At 38.4% G+C, this 22,268-nt stretch overlaps 1 protein-coding gene across 3 annotated transcripts; it reads right to left on the minus strand.

Moving 5' to 3' along the window:
* Window positions 1-800: 800 nt before the first annotated feature.
* Window positions 801-21,143, minus strand: EDARADD (EDAR associated via death domain). 3 transcript variants are annotated; one of them, XM_021527197.3, is made up of 6 exons: window positions 21,100-21,143; window positions 13,200-13,261; window positions 12,017-12,056; window positions 9,034-9,122; window positions 6,161-6,206; window positions 801-3,685 (listed from the first exon to the last, which is right to left on the minus strand). In XM_021527197.3, exons 2-6 carry the CDS (start codon window positions 13,200-13,202, stop codon window positions 3,309-3,311), a joined length of 555 nt encoding a protein of 184 aa, XP_021382872.1. In that variant the 5' UTR covers window positions 13,203-13,261; window positions 21,100-21,143; the 3' UTR covers window positions 801-3,308. The 3 variants fall into 3 exon arrangements, with proteins under 3 accessions (XP_021382872.1, XP_021382871.1, XP_085431551.1); XM_021527196.3 differs by lacking the exon at window positions 21,100-21,143 and adding an exon at window positions 17,425-18,483; XM_085575425.1 differs by lacking the exon at window positions 21,100-21,143 and adding an exon at window positions 17,425-17,523 and having other exon boundaries at window positions 13,200-13,258.
* Window positions 21,144-22,268: the final 1,125 nt, after the last annotated feature.

Below are 22,268 nucleotides of genomic sequence, written 5' to 3' on the forward strand. Positions count from 1 at the left end.
GTTCAGGAATAATCTTTGGTTTACAGTTTCTGTACAAGTTATTTTGAAGCAAGCATCTGGAACCATGCTGAGTATGCCTATCCTTTATGGTAGGTTCCAAAGGGATAGTTCCAAATCCATCCTGCATTCCTCTCCACAGATCCAAGGGAAGTGCATGCAGAGAGTAAGGCAACTGGACACTGTCACCATTTTGCTGGGGATACCCCATAGTTGTCCTCACAGGAAAACTAGGTTCTCCTGGAACACACAGTAACTTTGTCACTTAAGAACAGTTATTAAGCTCACTTTATCTTAGATAAGCTTGCAGGAATGAAATAATAAGTGGTTTGGCCAGCTTCATAGAAGCCAAAATGGGTGGCAAAACTGATCATCCCACAGACACAAAGACAGCAGGCAAAAAACTGGAAATCCCTGAAGAGAGAGTAGGTCTTATACAGGAAAAGGATATAATGGAACAAAACTGATAGCCTAGAGAACTTTATAGTATCCAGTATCAGATTCATTATTGATTCACAAAAGTTCATCCCATACAGATTTCATACCTCTTAGTCACTAACTCAGCTACAAGTTTCTGTTCATCATCTTATCAAAATTAACTCATTTTTCATATGGAAAAGAGTTTAAAAATGCATCTTCCTTTCTTCAACAGCAGTATATCTTGCAAACATAAGTGCTTTAAGGCATCATGAATTTCATATATAAGGACAGAACAACTAATTGATAGTTCAGTAATTCCAAGGTGACTGGTGAGAAGGAAAACAGCTGTTTTTCTAGCTGTAATAAAAACAAATACAACCAAGTCAAACACTGACAACTATATTTCTTCTAAAAATAGCACACATTGTAACAGAAGACATAAGAATAAATTGAACACTCAGAATCAATATCTTGTAAACAGATATAAAACTTAAAAAAGAGTGTGTACATCTCCATTTATGGCATACAAGGAGGAAAAAGAGTATTTCAAGTATAGTAATGAGTAATCCAGTGTGTGGTGAAGTTTAAGGCTAACATTTTCAATCTTCAGAGCTGAATTTATACAGAATCCACCTATGAATTCTTAGAAGCAGCTTTATTTTCATCTGACATGGACTTTTGAAGAGCTTTAAGGGATCAAACTCATCTTTACAAGACAGAGTTTCTTCAAAATTTTACAGTTTTTACCCAGAAATCAAGAAAGGGGGTAGATTTCAGTTGAACACCTTGATTCAGGAATGCTACTGCATCAGTTCATATTCCCATTCTGATTCTTAAGTGAGGATTCCAGTTCCTAGCTGGTCTGGATCTACCAAAGCACAGCATATTATAATACCACACAGATATACCTGTGGTATGTTATGGGAGGTAAAAGCTGTGTGCATACATGCCAGCACTCATCACTCAGAAGATCAACTTAACACACAGGCATGTGATCCTAAATCCTGCATGCAGTCAGCCCAAGGTATGGGAATTATGTTGGACAAGCTGCATTATGAGCTATTGCACATCAGCAGTGGATGCCTCTGCACGAAATGAAAGCAGCAGGCAGCCCAGCCACAGCAACAGTCCCCAAAGCTGAATCTAGAGCATCTAACTCAAGACAGAAGATTATTTGCAAAAGTTATGAGCTGACAGACATCTGTTGGGAAACACCCACTCCTAGAAGAGAACCACTGAACACTTGAACAGCAGCCCAAACAAGACAGAGCAGTAAAATTTTCTCCTTAAAATACAGTTAGAAAACTAGAGTTCTAAAGAGTAGCAGCTTTTTTTGAGGAATGGTTAAAAAAATTCATTACAAATTCCAGTCTTTTCTAGAAAAATTAAAAATTCAATTTTAGGTCAGTTTCTTTACCCTGAAACAAGACTTTCAGCTTCTTGAAGTCACTAAAATAAAACAAATTTTATGTCAGTCCAGAACAAGTGCCTGAAGTGAAAATGTTAGTCTTTACTTCTAGCTCCTCCATAACCATATCACTCAGTATCTATAGTAAAGTATTACTAGAGGTCGCTTTTCAAACTCTTCCAGTAAGAAACTCAGCATACAGCATTAGACTTCTCTTAGCTTTGCTACTAATTCTTATAATTTCTACTTGAGAAAAGTAAACAGTGTATCAACCTGCACCCCATTCTAGTTTTGCCCCACATCTTGACCAGTGCTTAGGTATATACACCTATGTACATACTACATTGTCTGAGATGTCCGAAGAATGGTAGGAAAAAGGCCAATTCTGAAACATTTAAAATGTAAACAGTGTAATTCAGACTATTAAAATACATTAAAAAAACCCCAGTCTAAACCACTATAAGTGCTTTAATAATCATCCACCTGGGCTGTATGTGAATTCAGCTGTTCATTTTCTATTAGAGTGGCTTTAATCAATATATAGTGCTAGTTTCACACAAGCCTGCAACTGCCTTGGTGTACAGCAGAAAGTAGGCTAACCCACAGGGCTGTAAAGAAAACCATAGCCTGTGGAAAGTTACAGTCTATATTAACAAGAACCTGTGGTGTCATCATCTCACACTGCAAAGTGAGAGGGATTTGATACCTACACTCAGAGTGTACACTGTCTTTAAACCTTTGAAAAGTAATTTTAAGCATAGAGCCTTCTAATTGGTTCTTTTGGCCCCTGAAGATTATGGGTTGAAAAGTCTCTCTGAATTGCATTATGTCTTCTTATAGTAAATATATGCCCTATGATGTAGTAGCATGTGAGCAATTATTTTGTTTAACATCTGTTATTGTTTAGTGTCTACTCCTGTTCATAAAAAAGACTTAATTTGCTCAAATGTGATGTTGAATATTCAGTTAATTGTAACATTCAGATCCAAATTGCTGCCTGGAACACCACGGTGTTCCTGTGCCAAAAACAGTGTCACAAAGCTTAAAAAGCAAATAAAAAGGAAGAAAAAGATTCCACCTCATCTTGTACTAGGTAGAACATACAAAATTGTAGAAGGGCTACCAGTAAGGCCAGGAGACTTGCCTTCTAACTATGGCTTTCCCAATAACAACAGCACACAACTGCTGCAGTAAAACTAATGGTCTGGCCTTTTAATTCCTTTTCTGTTTAGGAAGGCTGTGAACAGCAGCAAAAAAACTGAAGGTATTTGCAGACTAAAGAACACAACCTGGATGATTCCATCCACTTTTGGAAGGCTATCTTTGCAACCCTGAGGGCATAAAGCTTACCTCGTGTATACAGTAGATAAAGCTTACACAGTATACAAACCCTCAATGCAGGCTTTCTCTCTTGCAAGGGAAACTTCCAATGTATTAGTGGTAGCTAGCATTTAACACGTACAGACTAACAACTTTCTTTGACCTAGAAGTCATTCTGGTAAGTTCTGCTCCCTCTCTTGGGCCATTCCTCCTCCACCCATTTCAATAGCACTTTCACAACATCAATTCTCTTATAAAATTTACAGAGATCAATCAGCTGCTCCACAGTCCGGTCACTATTCCGTAGCAAGAATTCCAAGGTGGGACTTTGGGGCTTTTGTTCAAGGAAACACAATTCATCATAAGTCATCCCCCACTTGCTTGCTAAATTTCTCCAGTTTTTCACTGTTGGATGGCAGGGATCCAGCTTTAGCCTCACTGTGTACAACAAGTCCTCATCATTGAGCATGTCACTGATGGTTGGTGCACGGAATAAGCACAAGGAGCAGGTGACATTTTCTTTGCAGGTTTTCTTGAGATCTGCAGTGAAAACCATAACATGGGAAGAAATTAGGATCTATTGCTGTGATATCACCAGGAACAAAAAGTCAAAAGCATAAAGGGTTGTGGAGCATTATTTTTCTTTGAATTGCTTCTGAAAAAGTCAGAATATTGATATGCAATGCCTCTTCTTTCTCATGAAGAACTCATTAAATTAACTTTCTAAAACTTCTCTGTTCACTACACTCTAGTCAAAACTGGCTTTAACCAAAAAGCCAGTAATTTTGAAAGTACTGTATTTATACTTTTACAGAAAAGACACAGGATTCAATGATGCAGCGTGTGAGCTAAGATTGTCCCCTTTTTTGTTTTTGGAACAATGTCTCTTCCTTGGATCTACCATAATGCCCACTTACATCACCAACAGGATTATGTGTGCATTCTGTACATCTTGTGTACCTGTGTTGTAGAATGAAGGAAAAGGTTTTGCATTTCTGAGCTGCTACCTTCATAACAACAGGAGAACCTCTGCTGACAGATCCAAGCACAACTAACATCTAGTACTTTAACACAATGAAAAGGTAGGTATGTTCCTTTGCTTTGTAAGGGCTCTCACAAAAACTGTCCCTGTTTTACCAACAAAACCTATTTTAAATGTACATCATGAAAAGGAATAAAGTGCATACTCCTCCACTTGTAAGAAAAACAAAACTACCAAGTTGCTGGAAAGAGTTGGTGATACGTTCTAAAATCTGCACCAAATACTGAAAATTGCTATTTAGAAATCTCCTATACAGCATAATCAGTATCTCCCCCAAAACTGGGAACAATGTGGTGCTATCAGACTATATTATATATTACTATCCCTTAAACCACACAGAAACCAGTTTGAGTCATACCTCTGGTCAAACACTAATACCAAGACCTTTAACACTGCCACAGTACAGGACATGGTCTGAGCATTTTGGCTGCAGATATGACCTTAACTCTCCCTGCTCCTTTTTGAAAGCAGGGAGTATCTTGTATCTCCAAATAGTATATAATGGACACAACCTAGAAGCTTTTCGTAAAGTTTCTGTGCTCCAGCCTGATTGTACAGCTTGAAATAGGGAAATAGCTCGTCATACTTCAGACAAAACTCTGTGAAAAAGGGGCTGATAGTAATCAAAAGATTGATTAAAAACAACAGAAAACATTGACATACCATTTACAAGTACTGTATTAGAGGCCTGAACTGTATCTCTGGCAAAGGATAAATCTGGTAGTTAGTGCCACCTACTCATAAGGACAACAGCATCTGTTCAGGCTATTTGTTTGTGGGATTTTGTGGCTCTTTTTTTAACATCAATTATTTATTTTCAGTAATTACTGTCAAATTGTGTGAAAATTCCAGCATATAATGTCTGCATGCATGTTCTCTTTTATTTTTAAACAAAGAAGGCTGTTGTTAGTTTTGTAACATTGCTCATCAGATTGTTTTTTTAGCAGGCCAAGGACAACTTCTGAAGTTTTCAACAAGTTAGGACATGCAGCAACAACACTGCTGCAGACACATAACTTCATACAAATGCTTAAATTCCCTGTTAAAGGGAAACATGTTCTGGTGACATCTTAGCTCACAGGTATTCCACAGGCCTTGCAGCTGTTCTCTACAGGAATATGTATGTTTACTCTTCTGTTCTTCTTCTGCACCCTAAACTTGCTGAAGTGAGACAAAACTTTCTTTCTTCATTCATACCAACCTTTACTTATACAGACAAGGCAAAATTAATATAATATAACCCAATCAAATTTCTGGCTGAGCTTAGAGGGCAGGAGAGCACCCTATCTGAATTTCATCTTATTTACTCTGGCAGGGTTGCCAGGGTAAGTTTTGTCCTCCAATAGAAACAGGGAAGGAGTAAAGAAAACACCTCTGTAAAAGGGCACAGATAAGTAAACAAAACTAAACCAACCTGCTTCTTGTGCTATACCATCTGGAAGACTATCAAAAGCATCATGAGGATTCCTGCTTTTCTAAGGTGCCCCTGACTGACAAGGGGGGGACTGACAAGCACTACCCAACTAATTGCATGATCCTAATACTACCTGATAGGACAAGGCTCATTACTAATAGGAAACTTTCCAGTTGTGACTGTTAGGCTAAGAGAACTGTATAGCATACACACACACACACCCTTCTCCAGCAGAACTCACACCAATTATGGGATAAGCACTCACAGCCTACTGCCAGCTTCTGCTCTCTCCTGACAATTATTTCCACATCACCTCCAAAGGCAGAGGTACTAAGCGTATTTGGAAAGCCCAACTAGCATATTTTGTATGGTCTGCATTATTCATCACCATCCTCTTAGAACAAAGGGGAAGCTGTAAATGACACTGGTAATAAAATGAGCTCCATAAGCACTAATTATCCAGGCAGTTATTTGTTATGACAAATAGCAATTTTTAAAAAAGCACTTTCAAATAAAACCTAGGAATAAAATATGGAGAACAATAAAGGTGACATATTACCTGAAAGCGATTCATCAGTATGATTTTGTGTGTCTTTGTCTTCTGGCTACAAAGCAGAAAACAAATATAAAGTAAAAATAAAACAATGTAATTGAACACCAGAATAAGTATTTGACTAATTTCCAGCCAGTAGGAGTTCACTTAAAAGAATCCCAAGCTACTTGTAAATTCAGACAGGGAATATACATATTGTTTTGAGGAATTGCTAACAATCTGCTGTCTTTTCAGGCAGCATTTCCATTCTTTGGCTCATAAAACTGCCCTATTGGTTGTATGCACTGAACAACAGCATTTTTATTAATGATATGCTGTAGCATTGCATCTTTTGACTAACTCTCTCTTAAATACTCAAAGGTTATTTAACAATTAATATGGTTTGATTAAAAAGATTTTTTAAAATGTTTTGCAATGTAAATACCAAGAATTTTGCCTGCAACAAGCAGCATTAAGGGACTGTTTTGTTGATCTAGGCAAAGTGGAGAATTTTTTTTATAAACTTCTTTACGCACATAGGAAGCTTTTATAGACAACAGGTGGACAAGAATATTTTTGCAGCTCACATGTAACCCTCCTCCTATTTAAAGTTAACATTCCCTCAAGGGTGTTTCATCTGCTAATTAAACATAATGAAATTACTTAGCAGTCTGAGACTGTAACGCACATTGTAACATTTAAGTTCTACTACTTCGCCACCTCTAAAAACTGGAAGGACAGCCCCTTGATTGTAGAACTGTGGGGAAACTGCAGCTGCCCTTACTTTAACTATGCAGGTGTGAAGCCAGGTGAAATAGCTTTCTTCTGTTGAGTATTTAAAGATGAAAGTAAAGGGGATTTTCCCCTTAGATAGCTGCAATGAAGTATTGTTGATCTTTTTGTATTGTGTCATTCTTCTGAAACAGCAGGCTTCTTAATTTTGCAGGTTGTGCATACAAATAAAAGTCAATATATGGGTAACAATATAGTGTAATAAGATAACTCTAGTCCTACCTGCTACACCTTCTTTACTAAGAAATCCACCAAAAATAGAATACAGGCAATTTCAGTTGCTGTGGTGAACTTGCATGCATTCATAATCTAATTATAAAAAGGTGAACTCTCTCCAAAATATTTACAGACTTTGTTAAGAAAGGAAAAATTTGCATACTGTTTTCAATATTTCTTTACTCCCTGAAAACGGCAAGCCCACACACGCAACATCAAAATGTCTGCTGTCTGCTCAAGAGATCTTGATTCTGCACATGCCAATTGCAACTGAGTAAGTCCTGCCATTATCTTCTAGCAGTTTACTTTTCTACCACAACATCTTTATCTGGACAACGGTTTTTAAACACCAAGTTTGCCTTCATGGCAACATGTGAGCACCCAAAGTTAAAATAAATCTCAAGTTCTTGATTATAGTAATTGTCTCCACTCCCACAAATGCCTTAAAAAGGCAGAATGTTATTACTGAGCCTCAAGGAGCAAATTCCCAGAAGAGAAACTCATTGGGGAGAATGAGGAACTTCCCAGGACAGCTCAGCCTCCCCAAAGATCTATTTCAAAAGAATCGAATAAGCAAATTTAAAAAACAAAATAAAAAATTCACACAAAAAAAACCAAACAAACAAAAAAAAAGGAAAAGCAGATACTGCTCACTTAACTGCTATCCTGAACTTAATTTCCCAGACTTTATCAATTCTTTGAAGCTCAAACCTTACTGTGAAAGTCAATGCCTAAGTGCCCTTATGAGGCATAAAAAATAAAGAGTGAGTAGTACTGCAAAAAGTACAAAGAAAATCAGTGATACATACCTGTGCCATAAATCTGTTTTCAAAATTCATATTTTTACTGATCAGTCATTATCCAATTTATCAAGTCAGATGCACTCAGGATTATTCAAGATCATTTTCTTGTAATGTAATTGCAATAAGACAATGTAGTGTTACTGCCAGGGAAATGAAGGCATTAAGCAAGAATAGTTTTTGCCCACAATGAAGTTCCAATCATCCTCTACAGGTCTAATCAAAGCTATAAACTTATGTACAGTCTGAAGGTAAGCAGAAAGTTCTCCAGCTCTGTGGAACCATTACAACCCTAATACACTAAATTATCTTTTTAGTGATTCTAAGCTGCCAATAAATGTTCTTTTCTTGATGATGGGAAGCAACAGTTACCTCCATCATCTGTGAAATGCATACCAAACCCATGTTTGTTTCTGAGAGAATTCAGCTGGGACTCTGGCATTAGGAACTCCTTTTAATTCTTCATCTTGCTGGAAAATGCTCATTAATTTCTCTTCTCCAAGTTTTCTGCTCAACCCAAAGAGAATTACTTTGAAATTCAGCAAAAAAACATTCACTTGAAAGATTATTATCATGGAGCATGGGAGTCACTCAGCATTGCCCTTCCTATGGCAATGAAAGATTTCACAAAATGTGGACAGTGTTTGAACTATGGGAAGAGCAGTGTCTCAAAATCAAAGTAAAACAGTCTAATTCCTCTCTAAAGGCAAAATCTAAGATTCCTTACTTCTTCACTTCTTTTCTGTCTAGCTTTATTTTCACCAGGAAATATTTTCACCAGAGGGACAGCATGCATGACAAAGCTTTAACACTTGCTGGCTCTTCTTCAGAACATCTATACATTAATCAAAACCTATTTAAACTAAAAAGTACATGTTAATGATAAAATAATATCTTTTTTTTTTTTTTTTTTTTGCTCTTCTCCACAAAAGCCCCCTTTATTGAACTCTTTAAAAGAAAGCAAATTTCTGGTCTGTTTTACTGAATAATTTTGTGGTCTCCAGATACAGTCTGAAAATATACTTATTTGTTAACATACTTACTGAATTAACAGCAGTAACTTAGTTCACATTCACGTATCATTTTTCTTACCTGTTGTATTAGGCCAGAATCTGATGTAAGGGTCTTGATGTTCACAGATGCAATTTCCAAAGTAACTTGATCTGTTAGGTATTCCTCATCTAAGGCAAAGAGTGTGAAAAACTGGTCTTCCACTCACACACAAAATTAAATAGTAAGACTATCAAACAAATTATAGTATAGATGTCTAACATACAAAATTTAACTCCATATCATGATCAAACAGTGGGAATTGCTAGAATAAAAGCCCAAAATGTTAAATCAGCAGAGTCTGTAACAGTCATGCACAGCATGACTGTGAGAAGAAATATAATCCTTGCAGAGACTAGATATTAGAGTAGCAGTTGTTTTCTAAACAAACATCACATTATTTTTAAAGCAAGAGTCATGTTGTTCTTTCAGAAAGCTGACTACAGAATATTAACTGAACCAACACAACAAATTAGGCTGAAGATGTCACAAGTCACTCAATTTTTGTTTTGCTTTTCTCATTACACTTAAAATGACAGCTAAAATAAGTACTGCATAAATATTTATCTTTTATTCTGCCCCTTTGTGAACTGAACTCATCCTAGTGATTCCTATTAACAGGAATTTGCTGAAGCATTGAAATAATCCATTTCAAAGTGTGTTTATCAACAGCCCTGGGAGTCCACTGAAAAGCACAGCATTCCCCAGTACAGTACAAACTGCTAACTTTTCAAGCATCACTTCAGCCCTCAAAATGGAATACAAAGGATACATAAACCCTTGTGGACCTTGTGCACTCTGTATGATTAGTATACTCCTCCTCATCAAACTATTTGCATAATTCCCCTGAATCAGGTGCTGACTAACCATTAACACAAGGGTTATTAAAAATACATGTTTTTACACATAAGAACGCTGCATGGGAGTGACTATATTTGGAGCACTGATATGTTTCCATTTGTTGTTTGTTTAGTGGCAAGATCTCATTGAAGAACCTCTATTACCTTTATGAATCACCATACAACAGAAAGAAGCAATATTTTCTTAACTCACTCAAGAATCAAAGAAATCATCCTTACACTTGCAAGAATAAGGAAACCAAAAATCACTATTCTCCTCTCTTACTGTTTTGATAAGACTGTTGGAAAATACTTCATCCCCAGTGATGTCAATGTTTGGTAGAAGTTCATCATTACTCTTTATGACTGTATGTCTAGAGACACCACCACCACCAAGCAAAACAAAACAAAACAAAAAAACCCACCAAAATAGTCTCTCTGAAAATGCAAGGCATAGACATCAAACCTGTGGAAGTAATATGTATGAAATTTGTTCTATATTTCAGTGGAAATAGAATTATTATCAGATCATGATAAACACTAAGGTGACCTCTGCGAGATAAGAAGTTCCCTCAACTCTCTTTTATTTCATAATCAGTAAAGGGTGCCAATAACTTTAATAAGTTATGGCTCTAAAATGGCCCATTAATTAATTGACCAATAAAATAAACAGACAGCCCCTCTCACCAATGTACTGTCTGTTCAAACATTAAATCTGAAACAAACATAACTGTGTGTTATACAGAATCAGATCAGCACAACTGTTACAATTTTTAGTTGACAGACTCATACTTCTAAGTTTGTATTTTTTATAGAAATAACTATGAAAAGCCATTCTCAGAGAAATAATTAAATTCACAGAAATTAACAGAAAACTAGGAGGTATTTGTATCACATTCAACTTCAAAGGGGAAATGTCAAGCTATATTAGTAATTACATCTTCTTACACTAAGTAAGAGCAAAAATGAAAATTAAATGTAGACCAAGTGCACTTCCCTTTTACAGAAAGTGCTGACATTTCTACTTATGTCTTAGCTTTCTTTTTTAAATTAGATACATTTAGGATATAAATTTTGGATTTTAAACAACCCTGACAAATTTGAAATTTGGGAATTTATCTAATTAATTTTGAGGAGGATCTAATGTCATGGGTGAAATTAAAAATAGAACATTGAAAAGAATGTTCCAATGTAATTGCTTGGCTGCTAATAAACAATTCTGAAGGACCAAACCATCTGCCTGCAAATAAACAGAAACTAGTGTATGAGTTCAAAGAGTCTTCATCCCACATGATCCTTCCCTGCTCAGCAACACTTCTGAAGAGTGCTCATTTCCTCTGTCTGGCTTTTTCAAGCCCCAGAATAATCTCCAACTTTTCTTTAACCCCAGTGGTATACTGCTCCCACTCCTCAGCACAAGTTTCCATTGTGACTAGCCTGATTTCCTGGGGCTGTTCCACTGCAAACCTGCTGTGCAGTACAGGAACACACTTCCTGCAGAGTACTCTTCAGCCAAGCCCTGCCCGTGCATTCCCTGGACAGAAGTCAATGGCGAAGCCTGGGATGACAACAAAAATCCCACCCCCTACGTCAAGGAAATATAAGGAGGATATTCACACTCTGTAATCCATGTCTTTTTCTTCAGAACCTGCACTCCCTCACTGCATTTGCAGCAAGGAGAGACAGGAATTTGTGCAAAGCAGACATAACAGTAGGTTCCCCAGTAGACAGTATTAACACCTGCTGAAGGTAAAAGATGGCACAAAGAGTTGACTGGTTATAAGGCTGGGAATACAGTCAGAGGTGAAGGACCTGAAATATTTTATTTCTGACAACATGAAGGCATTGGTAGTCCCTTCAAAGCCACCATCTAACATTATGATGTCTCTCCCATCTTTTGTCTGAACAATGTCCTTCAATGGCACCACTGTATTTTCCCTTCAGATGAAGAACCCAGGTCTTCTAATGGTAGTTTTAGAGTGACTTTTAGATCAAAACTAAACTTAGGAAGGAAATTTCAGAAGTTAGATATACTGACTTCAAAAATAAAGAGGGCATTACATTTAAAACACAAATAGGTAGCAAAAAGTATGAGTATTTTAAACTGTTAGGTAACACCACTGGTTTTATTAAAGATAGCAACACAGATCAATGATATCTGAATAGACATAATTCACAGTACCTACCTTTAGGTACTCCTGTGTCTTGGACAGGATATTTTTCAGTCTGTCACAAAAAGGCAAGAAACACCAATATTTATTATTTTGAGTGTAATTATGCTGGGGAAACAGTATTTATATGCTCTTTCTTTATATCCTGTTGTAAGTGCATAATTTTATCTCTCAAGTTGCTACTAGCTGATCTGTTCACCATCACATACAGCAACACTCTTCTGTGGGAAACTGAGATGTTACTAACACTGCTGATTAGTACATGAAGAAGTAATAGAGATTGCTGCTTTGCTACAGTATTTTTAAAGCTATTTTCAGTGAAAAAACAGGGTTTAGGAAAAGAATTTTTGTACTGAAGTAGCAAGATAATCTTGAAAAGGTAATGCATGCCAGGAGAAACAGACATGATTACAAATTCTCTTTTAGCAGATTTAGCTTGTAATAAAATGTTACTGCATTGAAAGAAAAATAAATATTTTCCCCTTCTGCTCTAAACCTACTTAACTGATTAAGATGCAATAGGAAGATATTATTACTGAGTTTAAGGTGACAGCTACTGATTCCCGGGCATGACATAACTTATAATTAGATCTGAAATTTACCTCCTTCCCTATGGCCCTCACCTTACGTATTATTCCCATCTCGACAGGAGCCCGGGATGTTTGAGATCCCGACACAAGCGGCGCCCGTGAGCCAGCGAGCACCAGAGGGCGCGGTTTGGTCCCTCCCGAGGCTCAGCCGAGCCTGCCTAAGGCACCGCTCTTGGATCCTACCTTTCCATGACTTCAAATCGGGACAGGAAGTAATAATAGCTTAGTACTGTTGAAATTTTAAGCCCTAGGTGGGCTTTTTTATCCATCCAAACTATGTAGACAGAAGAATGTCAGAAGCAATTTTTCTCCATCGTTGGTGCTTTTTTAAATTAAAGAGATGTCACTGCCACAGCCTTTGGAGGTTATCCATGGACAGCTCCACTGATAAACCAACCAGGTCAGCTGATATACATGTTGGAATTATTTACACTTTGACTGCACAGGTTAATTTATTAAGGTTTTTTGTGCAGTCATACAGATAAGCAAAATCTTGTATATACACTCACAGTTTGAGTTAGCGTCCTTGAATGTTTTATCTCATTGTGGCACTACACAGCCATAGAGAGCTATAATGATTTCAACTGCACTAGACCACAAACACATACCATTGTTAAGGAAAGAGTGCTTGGATCTGTATCCTCCACTGGCTCTTTTGCAGCTTGATCTTCTGGAAAAAAGGAGAAATTTATCACTGCATAATCATCAAAGTATTTCTGCCAATTCATATTTTTGCTTCTTTGGCTGACCAAGGCAAAACACTATACAGCCATTACATGCATTATGTCATATTTCCACAAGAAAACATGACAAACTGGAAAATGTAGGAACTACTAGCACAAACATTAGAAACTACATGTAATAAGGACACCCAACTCCAACCTAACAAAAGACAGACTTCAACTAAAATCCTGAACTATCTTTAGTGAAAAAAAAAAATCACAAAACGTCAGAAATAAATACTAAAATTCAGTTCTAAAACTGAATTAAGTTCTAGTCTCCTACTTACAGCATTCAAATTTCTCCTCAAAGAAACAAATCAAACAGGAAATGAACATACCCACTACAACAAAAATTAATACTATAATGAACACCAGATTACAATAGAAAATTGAAAATACTAATTAAAATATTTGAGCAAAATATTAATTATTTATATACAATAGAACAGTAAAATTCAACTACATTATTATCAAGAGAATCAAAAGATTAATCTTCAAAGTACCTGCAGGTGAATAATGAAATGTTAACCCCTCTGCATCAATGGCTAAATTGACAAATACTAGTGGAATACTGACCACAATTGCACAGAGAATCTGAAACAAATCTCATACAAAAGTCAGGGTTCACAAAACTACTCCTGTAATTTAACATCGTCCTGCCATATTTTTCAGAAATCTCTTCTGGTGATAAGTATAAATGTTTTCAAAAATATGAAAACATTTTAAATTATGTGGAAAGATCTTCATTCTTGTCACTCTTACTCTAAAAGTCACTTACTGCAAGTACACATTAAGTTTTCAAGTAAGACATGATTGTAATCAGTATTTGGTGATTACCTTCTTTGTAATATAAAACCCAGTAGATTTAGAACAGAGTCACAGAAATTAACTACAAAGCACACATTGTAAACACTGAGTCCCAAAACAGAACAGAAGTTACACAGACACTATTCTAACCAGCTAAAATTTAGCATTATTTGGGACCCACTCCTACAAACCCACTCAATACAACAGAACAAGCTGAAGCAATAACCAATGCAAGACAGCACAATAAACTGAAAATAAAAAAGGTGGCAGCAATAGGACAGAATTGTTCTCCCTCCTGCTTCTGTCAAGCAGGCCTCCACCAGCAGTTCCTGGGTGTCCCTGAGATTCCATGTAAAGCTTTTCTCAGAGCTAGAACCCCCAGGAAATGCACAGGTATTGGCCAGGTAGGTGGCACATGATCAGATGACAAGGGCTGAGCACAGTCTGCACACTGAATGTTTGAAAAAGGCAGAGGCCTATGAAATTGCAGTTGAGCATTGTTCACACTGAAAATTAAAAAGCCATATGCAGAAGAGGAAAACAAACAAACAAAACGCCCGTGTTCTTGTCATGCCTTTTTTGGTACATATGAAATCCCTGATCTAGAAATACGGTATTAATAAAATGTCCTGGATAAAGCCTGCCCTGATAGCAACAGTCAGCACAAACTCTCAAGTGCAGAGAAGTTGAGAGTCACTGGGACATGGGAAAATACAATAAGCTGACATAAGACATTGCTTGAGGGTAGGGCCAAAAATAGAAGCTCCTAGTGGGAACTGCAGTGGAAAGATGCAGAGGAACTGGGCAAAGAGAAGCCAGCAAAGGAAAGCTGAAAAACAAGGCGGCACTGGGAGCCAAGAAAGGCTCCAGGGAAGAAGGCCAGCCCAGGCATCCCTAGTCTCACTGTTTTTTCATTTAAAGCCAGTGGCAAAGCATGCACCTTATTCACCTTATTGTTGCTTTATCCTGGAGGCCTTTCAGCTCCTCCTTACAGATTCTTATATGAATTAAAAAAAAAAAGGCAACCAGCCAAGAAAATAAAACAAGCCCCAGAACTTTTTTCTTCACATGTAAGAGGAGCCTTGAGGTAGGTGAAGGCAGACCCCATAGAACACCCAACCAAGCCTTGATGAACCTCACTTGCTACTGTAATGTAAGGGCTCCTTCCTCCATTCTCTGCTACATCTCCACAACACCACCAAGGTACATTTTGACACTGGTAACTTACTTTCCACAACCCAGAGGGAAGAACTGAAAAAACTGGAGAATCTTGGAGAATACAGGCATTTGAAACAAGTATTTGACAGACCCAAGGGTATCGCTACAAGAAGTGATGGGGTACAAGGGTGGCACCTCTCAATCCTGCTTTCTAGGTCTCAAATATACAGTCATGGGAATCTGCATCTTTCTTGCTTAGCATTCATCCTGAAATGTATTTTAAAATTGTATTTAATTTCCTATACCTCAATTGCTTCCCTTTATTTAATAGCTCTTTATGGAGAATAGTAATTTCCATTGTTTTATTTCAGTTGCAGAGCACTACCAAGTCCCCAGTTTTTTTATAAGTGGCATGTATGTGTATGAATATTTGCATCTAAGATTAAAGGCTCCACATATTGGGCTTTAGACGATTCACCAGGGTCTTGTTGACCACTCATAGTAGGCAGATAATCTGAAAACAGACCTAATATTTTATTGTGAATAAGGCAATTTGAATGTCCTTTCTCTCTTTCCCACATGCATCTGCCCCAGCATTCCACAGCTCATGTCAGAGCTGGACACAGGTGCACAAAGCAGTAGGGTGGAAAGTTCTGTGTTTATCTCAGATGTAAATCATCCACAGTTTTGCATGCTGAAAGGCCAACAGGAACTGAGGGTATCATCTGACTGACTGATTTCATGGTTACTTTGACAGACAGCTTCATAACAACATTACCTGGGATCCCTCACAAAATCACAAAATCACTGTACTTGTCCCAAACAGGATACAGACACTGAAGCACATTTACTTCCCCACACTTCTGCAGGGAGCCACAAGTGAATAGACTCAGATGGACATAAATCAGCATGTGCACATTGACTCAGAAAGACATAAATAAGGTTCAGTTGTTGCTCCTGAGGTTCATTTCTGCCACGCAGCACCTGCACGCTGCTCAGCAGCTGCCACAGTTCTGCCAGGGCCCACCCAGTACGACCAGTCTGCAAGAAGAGCAGCAGACTTGTACCATGCCCACCTTTTCATTCTGTCCAATACTGCTGCTATAATGGGGATGCAATACCCCACACTTACCAGTGCAAACAGTTTCTCTGCTGCTTTGCACCCTTGCATTGGAATAAGTCTGAAAGCGAGTTTTAGAGACCCTCAGGATTTTGACCTTTAAGGAGGGGGTTCACCAAAGAGCACAGACAGTATTTCCCTGTTAGTCTTACTCTGCAACAGTCTTGACACCACCAGTAGGTGAGTGAAGCAACTAAGACCGGCTATAGTTACATAGTTCAACCATGCACACAAGACCTTTTCCACACCAAGGCTGGGCATACACATTAATAGTTTAGCTTAGCACAACTTAAACAAGTAATCACTCTAATACTAATGCTGCTCATGGAGATTAATTATTTGACTAAACCCAAATTAAAAATGTTGCTTTGACTAGAGGCACATGAATTTTAGATTTGAATCGGAGAAGATATGGCAAATTATACTAGAATATTCAGTACCCAGAAAAGCCCAAGTCCATCAGCACTTGTGCATTTTTGTTTACTGTCAACGACTCAAAACTTTGTCCCTGTCTGAGCAGATAGCCATGGAAAAAAATCTGTGATGCTGGCACACCACAGGCGAGGTGCTTAAAAGTCATTTGCACCATTATAATTACTATGTGAGTTAATGCACGTGGACTTCGTAGCCACCCGAGCTCTGGTCTTCTAAGAAAATGTCTTTTAAAAAGGTATTTTGAACATGCTGTTAACTAGCACAAACTTAGACGCTAAATATTGGAGCAGGCTTGACAAGACAAGTTACACTAAATAACACCAGCAGAGCACATGATAAATTATTACCATACTTAACTGGCGTGTGCGGAGGGGGAAGGGAGCAACTTTAAAACTCTTTTCAGCCGGGCTGGGGCTACGCTCCTCACCTGGCTCCCAGGAGCCGCGGCCCCGGCTCTGCCCGGCCCGGGATGGGTGCAGCGGGCCGAGCCCCGTGCATCGCCTGCCCCAGACCGCCGGGGTCCCGGCAGCGGCCGCCGCCCCTCGGGGCATCCCCGCCCGCCCACCCGGCTCCCAGCGGCGCCGGCCTCACCTGGGGACAGCGGGTCCTGCGGAGCGGCCATGGGGCGCGGCGGGTCCCGGGGCGAGGAACGCGACGTGCCCGGAACCGCCGCGGCGCCGCGCCGCCCCCTTCCTGCGCCGCCCCGCCGCAGGTAGGGCGCTCCCGGCAGCGACGGAGCCGGCCAGGTCGGTCCCACCCGTGGCCGTGCCCGGCGCGACGGCCTCCGGCTTAGAAGAGCGTTCGCCGGGAGCCCGCATTTCCCAGCGGGAAGTACCGCGGACACGTCGGGTTAAATCCTCCGTGCGGGAGGTGCTCCCGTGAGTGAAAACGCCGTGTTTCGCTGAGACCACAGACACGGGGTGCACGTACCGCTCGTCAAGTAGTGCTAGTTCGGATTTAAAAGTGAGCTACTTCAGCAGTATGAATTCAAGTGCTCGCTCTCCTGTTCTTGCGGACATTTACGAGCCTAAATCACTGCCTTCCGACAGAGAAAGGCGGTCTCCATTAGGGCTTAAGGTGCATTTGCAGGTGGCTCGACGTGTATGGACAGAGTTTACAAACTCAAGTACTGCAGAACGACAATCATAAACTGCACTGGTTTCTCACAGATATTTAAAATTTGTCCTCTTATGCTACAGGCACATCCGACACCGTGACGAAGTCAAATCTTTGGATGTAATTGCTTTGGAACGCCACTGTCATCTCTGGCAAATTCTCTCACTTATGGTTTTGATGTAAAGTAATACAGGCTTCTTAAATGGGGTGTATGTATAAAATCACTCTCTAAATAAGAAATATTATGTATTGCTATTTAGTATACAAAAAAGGCAAAAGAAGCTGGCACAACTGAATTTGCCGTTATAAAGATCACTTTTGTGAGCCACCTCGGTCATTTATTAAAGGGATAAATTTACAGACAGGTTCTGTTTTGTTACACTGAGAGAACTCCAATTCAGCCAACTGGCTTACACTGGCACAACTAAAAGTAGGCTTTGGTCCATTAAGCATTAAAATGGAGTACTTTTCCATGGATTATTTTTCATCTTTTGTGGATGTTACAAATAATAATAATTTTTTTTAAACTGACAAAGATTAATTTTCTGTTATTTCCACAATTTAGGTTGATGATAGTAGCTGTCATCCTCTTGTCATGAACAAGCATTTCTCGCACTGCAGCCTGGAAAGGGGGGGTGGCCGAGGGTGGGGGAGGGGAGGTTGTGGAATGCACCACCACATTTGTTATTTGTTTTTTAGCTAACATCAGTAATATTGATGTTTTTCAATTAATTTCTTACTGAATTTCATCTGAGATAAATGGAGGCTTCACCATTAGGTTATACACACAAACATACATATATATTTATATACCTTAATCTCCAAGGTACACCTAACAGATCACCAAGATTTGTGCAACTCATGATGTAAAAAAAAAACAAAGGATTTTTTTAAGGCCTTTAGTAGTCCAATTGTTCCAGTGGTCAGTTGCCTCTCATTTCTTCCACATTCATATTAAAACTCATTCTCAAAGAATAAGGGCTTATGTTAAAAAGGTAACACCAAATCAAATTAGAACTAAAACTGCTGATTCTGTGTGTTTCCCTAGATTTCCTTAGTGGCACAAGGGTATGGTGAGGGATAATTTGGCTGAGAGCAGAAGAAGTGTATTCTTATCTACACAAATCTGCACAAATGCTATACTAATAATTGGGGTCTCTTTTTTAACTGTGAGGAATGACACAGCCACAGTAGAACTAAGAATATTCTAGACTCAAACCTGTCAAATGTATGTTTCAATCAAATGAATGCCATGTCTATCCTGAGGACCTCCATGTGTGTATTGCCTCTGTGTGCTGTTCAGAATCTACTGGACTTTACCCCAAAAGTAGATGCAGTGACTGCAAAAACTTTGGGGAAATATATTTACAACCTATATAAAAATGTATCCATTGATTTCCTTCAAAATATCCCTAGTGTACTATTATTACACAGATGGCTGTAAACAACAGAAGGCTACAAAACATGGGTGCTCGGGGCTAAGTCAGGTTTTATAATCAACGTGGTATTTACTTTTCTCATAACTTACAACCTGAAATCTTCCTACATGAGGATTAAAAAATATTTCTGTAAACAGTAACAAAGTTATTTTTAGTGGAACAACACTTGTGCTGGCAGCCAAAAATAGTTAATGTTATTCGAAATCAGGTATTTTAAGAAGTATATCTATAAATTAGACTGGCTTTTCAATTTGAAGCAGATTTCTTTTTTTTTAATTATTTACAGAGAACCCTTTAAAATAATTACATTTAATAATAGAAAAGAACAGTTTAGATAATATTACTGCTTTAAAACTTATGTTAGTAATCATAATTTAACAGTTTTTCCATCGTACTGAAGGAGAAGACTGAAATTACTTACAAGTAACTCTAAAGTACTGATAACAGTACAGATTAAATTGGCTGTTTCATGCCTGTTCTTATATCATTCTTTAATGAGTGTTGTCGAAATCTTTCTTACTTAACCAACTGACCAGTGCAGAAAGCCAGCAATTATTTTGGCAAAACTAAATACAACCGTATCATAAAAGCTAAGTCCAGAATGAGATAACTTTAAGCAATGGCATTCCATAGAATGCTGGATTAATTTTCTCATCAAATTTCTAAACCTAAGTACTATCTGTACCTTATCTTGCTATAACCCTATAAGCTACTAAATTCAGCATAGCTAATTATAGTGAAAAGAGTTCAGAATCTTGTAAATTTCCCCTCAAATTCAGAATTAGTAATTTCAAATAATTTTCATAAATCAAGTCTGTGCAGATCTCTTCTCACTCCTCTCCTCTTGGCCCCATTAAAAAACCCAGACATATTTCATGACAGAGGCTTTTCTCAAAGATCTACAAACTACCTGATAACAGAGCTGGAGAATTTATTGTTTGCAATAGCAATTAAAACAGTCTCAAGGGGCTCTTCCCACCTTCTGAGCATAAGACTGCAAATAAAACCAGGGATAATATATTCCTCTCCAGAAAAATATAACTTATACATCCTCACAAAACAAACAAACAAACCAACAAACAAACATACACACAAACCCCTCCCCTCAGCCAAAAAAAAAAAAAACCTAAACCAAAACAACCACCAAAACATCTTTTTTCCAATTGATCCTCTGTAGCTTTTCCACATGGAAATAAAGAGTTTTTGTTCCAGATCACAAATGCTACTATAACACAGGGGATCAGTAATATTCCCCATGCCTCGACACAGGTTGCTAATAGTCATGGTAACTGTGGGCCTGCCAAAATCACATGGCAACCTTGCTTATTCTTCCTCATCTGTTTGCTTTCTACATTTCAAATATCTTCACTTAAGGACATTCACATTAAGTAAAATACCTCTATGTCAACATAAACGCTCCTGTATTTCAGGAGATTTAGGAAGAAACCTCCCTGCGTTTTCTCTCCCAGTGTCTTATAGATAGTTTTTAACTGTCAGGAGCTTCAGACTGCTGCTAGAAAAGTTATTGAAAATTCTGACACTGCTTTGGAGTAGGGATAATTAACCAGCAGCTAAAAAGTTAAAACTACTTTCTTTGCCAGTAATGATATTGGTCTACTCTTTTACAGTTCTTTTCCAGGAACATCACGATTTTGACATTTAATTGACAGAAACAGCACTATATAGAGAAAATGTAAGAAATGACACATACCTGGACCATCTTATGTAAGCCTGTGGGAAATTTGTTTGCGTGACTGTAGGACTGCATTATATGGAAATGTTCCCACCACTCCAGGAGCTGTGCTGTGTCCAAGTCAAACATGCGCCACAGAAACAGTGAAACCTTGCTTTCTCTAGATTGACATGTTGAAACTGAGCCTAATACAATTGATTTCAGGCTGCAGCTTATGCTTCTGCAGGGACATTGGCCCAGTCCCCCTGCCTGGCTGCTTGTTTCCATAAATGAAAATTTAGATGAGATCTGACTTCATGGTCAGATTTGCTGACAGATAAGGATGCACACTGAAAGAGCAAGTGCACAAATCTTAGGTGTTTTTTTAAACAAGATTATATATTTTCAACACACTATGCTCAGAAGTTTGACAGAGCTAGTAGACTCGTTCCTGTGTTGGCACTCCTTCTTTAAAAAAGTATAGGTAGTACGGAAATGACAAAACTCTATAGATTACTTCTACTCTTCACTCAGATCATGCTGTTATAGACTACACAAAGCTCTTTGTTAACAGCCAGCTGTAAAACACACATCTGAAACATGGAAATGAGAATACAGGTGTACAGCTAAGATTTGTAGTTAGCTTTTCACCACTTACAAAACTTTCCTAAAAATGTACTTTCTCCCTGTAGTTTGCTATTCTTTATTTTTTTACTGCATTTTATCTTTCTTGCTTTTTTCCTCATAGTCACTGGGATAATACTGCTGTATTTTCTTATTAAAAAATTAATTTTTTTTTCCACTGTACTGAATTTGACATATTGTTCTGCCATTTACAGGCCACACTCCAGAGATAACCCTAGACATCCATAAGTACTTTTCAGAAGAGATTTGCACCCGTTGCTGCAGACTTGAGCATAGGTTGTGGTTTTAAGGCAGACATCAGTAGGTGGGGAACAAGATGTCAGTGAGGCATGACTTGCAAGGAAGCAGAACTTGTATCAGGTCTAATGACAGCAGGACAGAACAGGATGTACAAGCTCTTCACAGAAGGCCTGACAGAACTCATGGCCTGGCACTTGGCTGCTTTCTGTACTTATGTCAGGTGGTTTACTGAAAGTTCTCACCCACAGCTGTGCCTTGCTGTATCATTTAAACCTAGACTACCACAAGATGTTCCACTGCTCAACAGGCACGGCCTTCCCACT

The sequence above is a fragment of the Lonchura striata genome, chromosome 3, assembly GCF_050655825.1.
Source record: "Lonchura striata isolate lonStrDom1 chromosome 3, ASM5065582v1, whole genome shotgun sequence".
In the NCBI taxonomy this organism is placed as follows: Eukaryota; Metazoa; Chordata; class Aves; order Passeriformes; family Estrildidae; genus Lonchura; species Lonchura striata.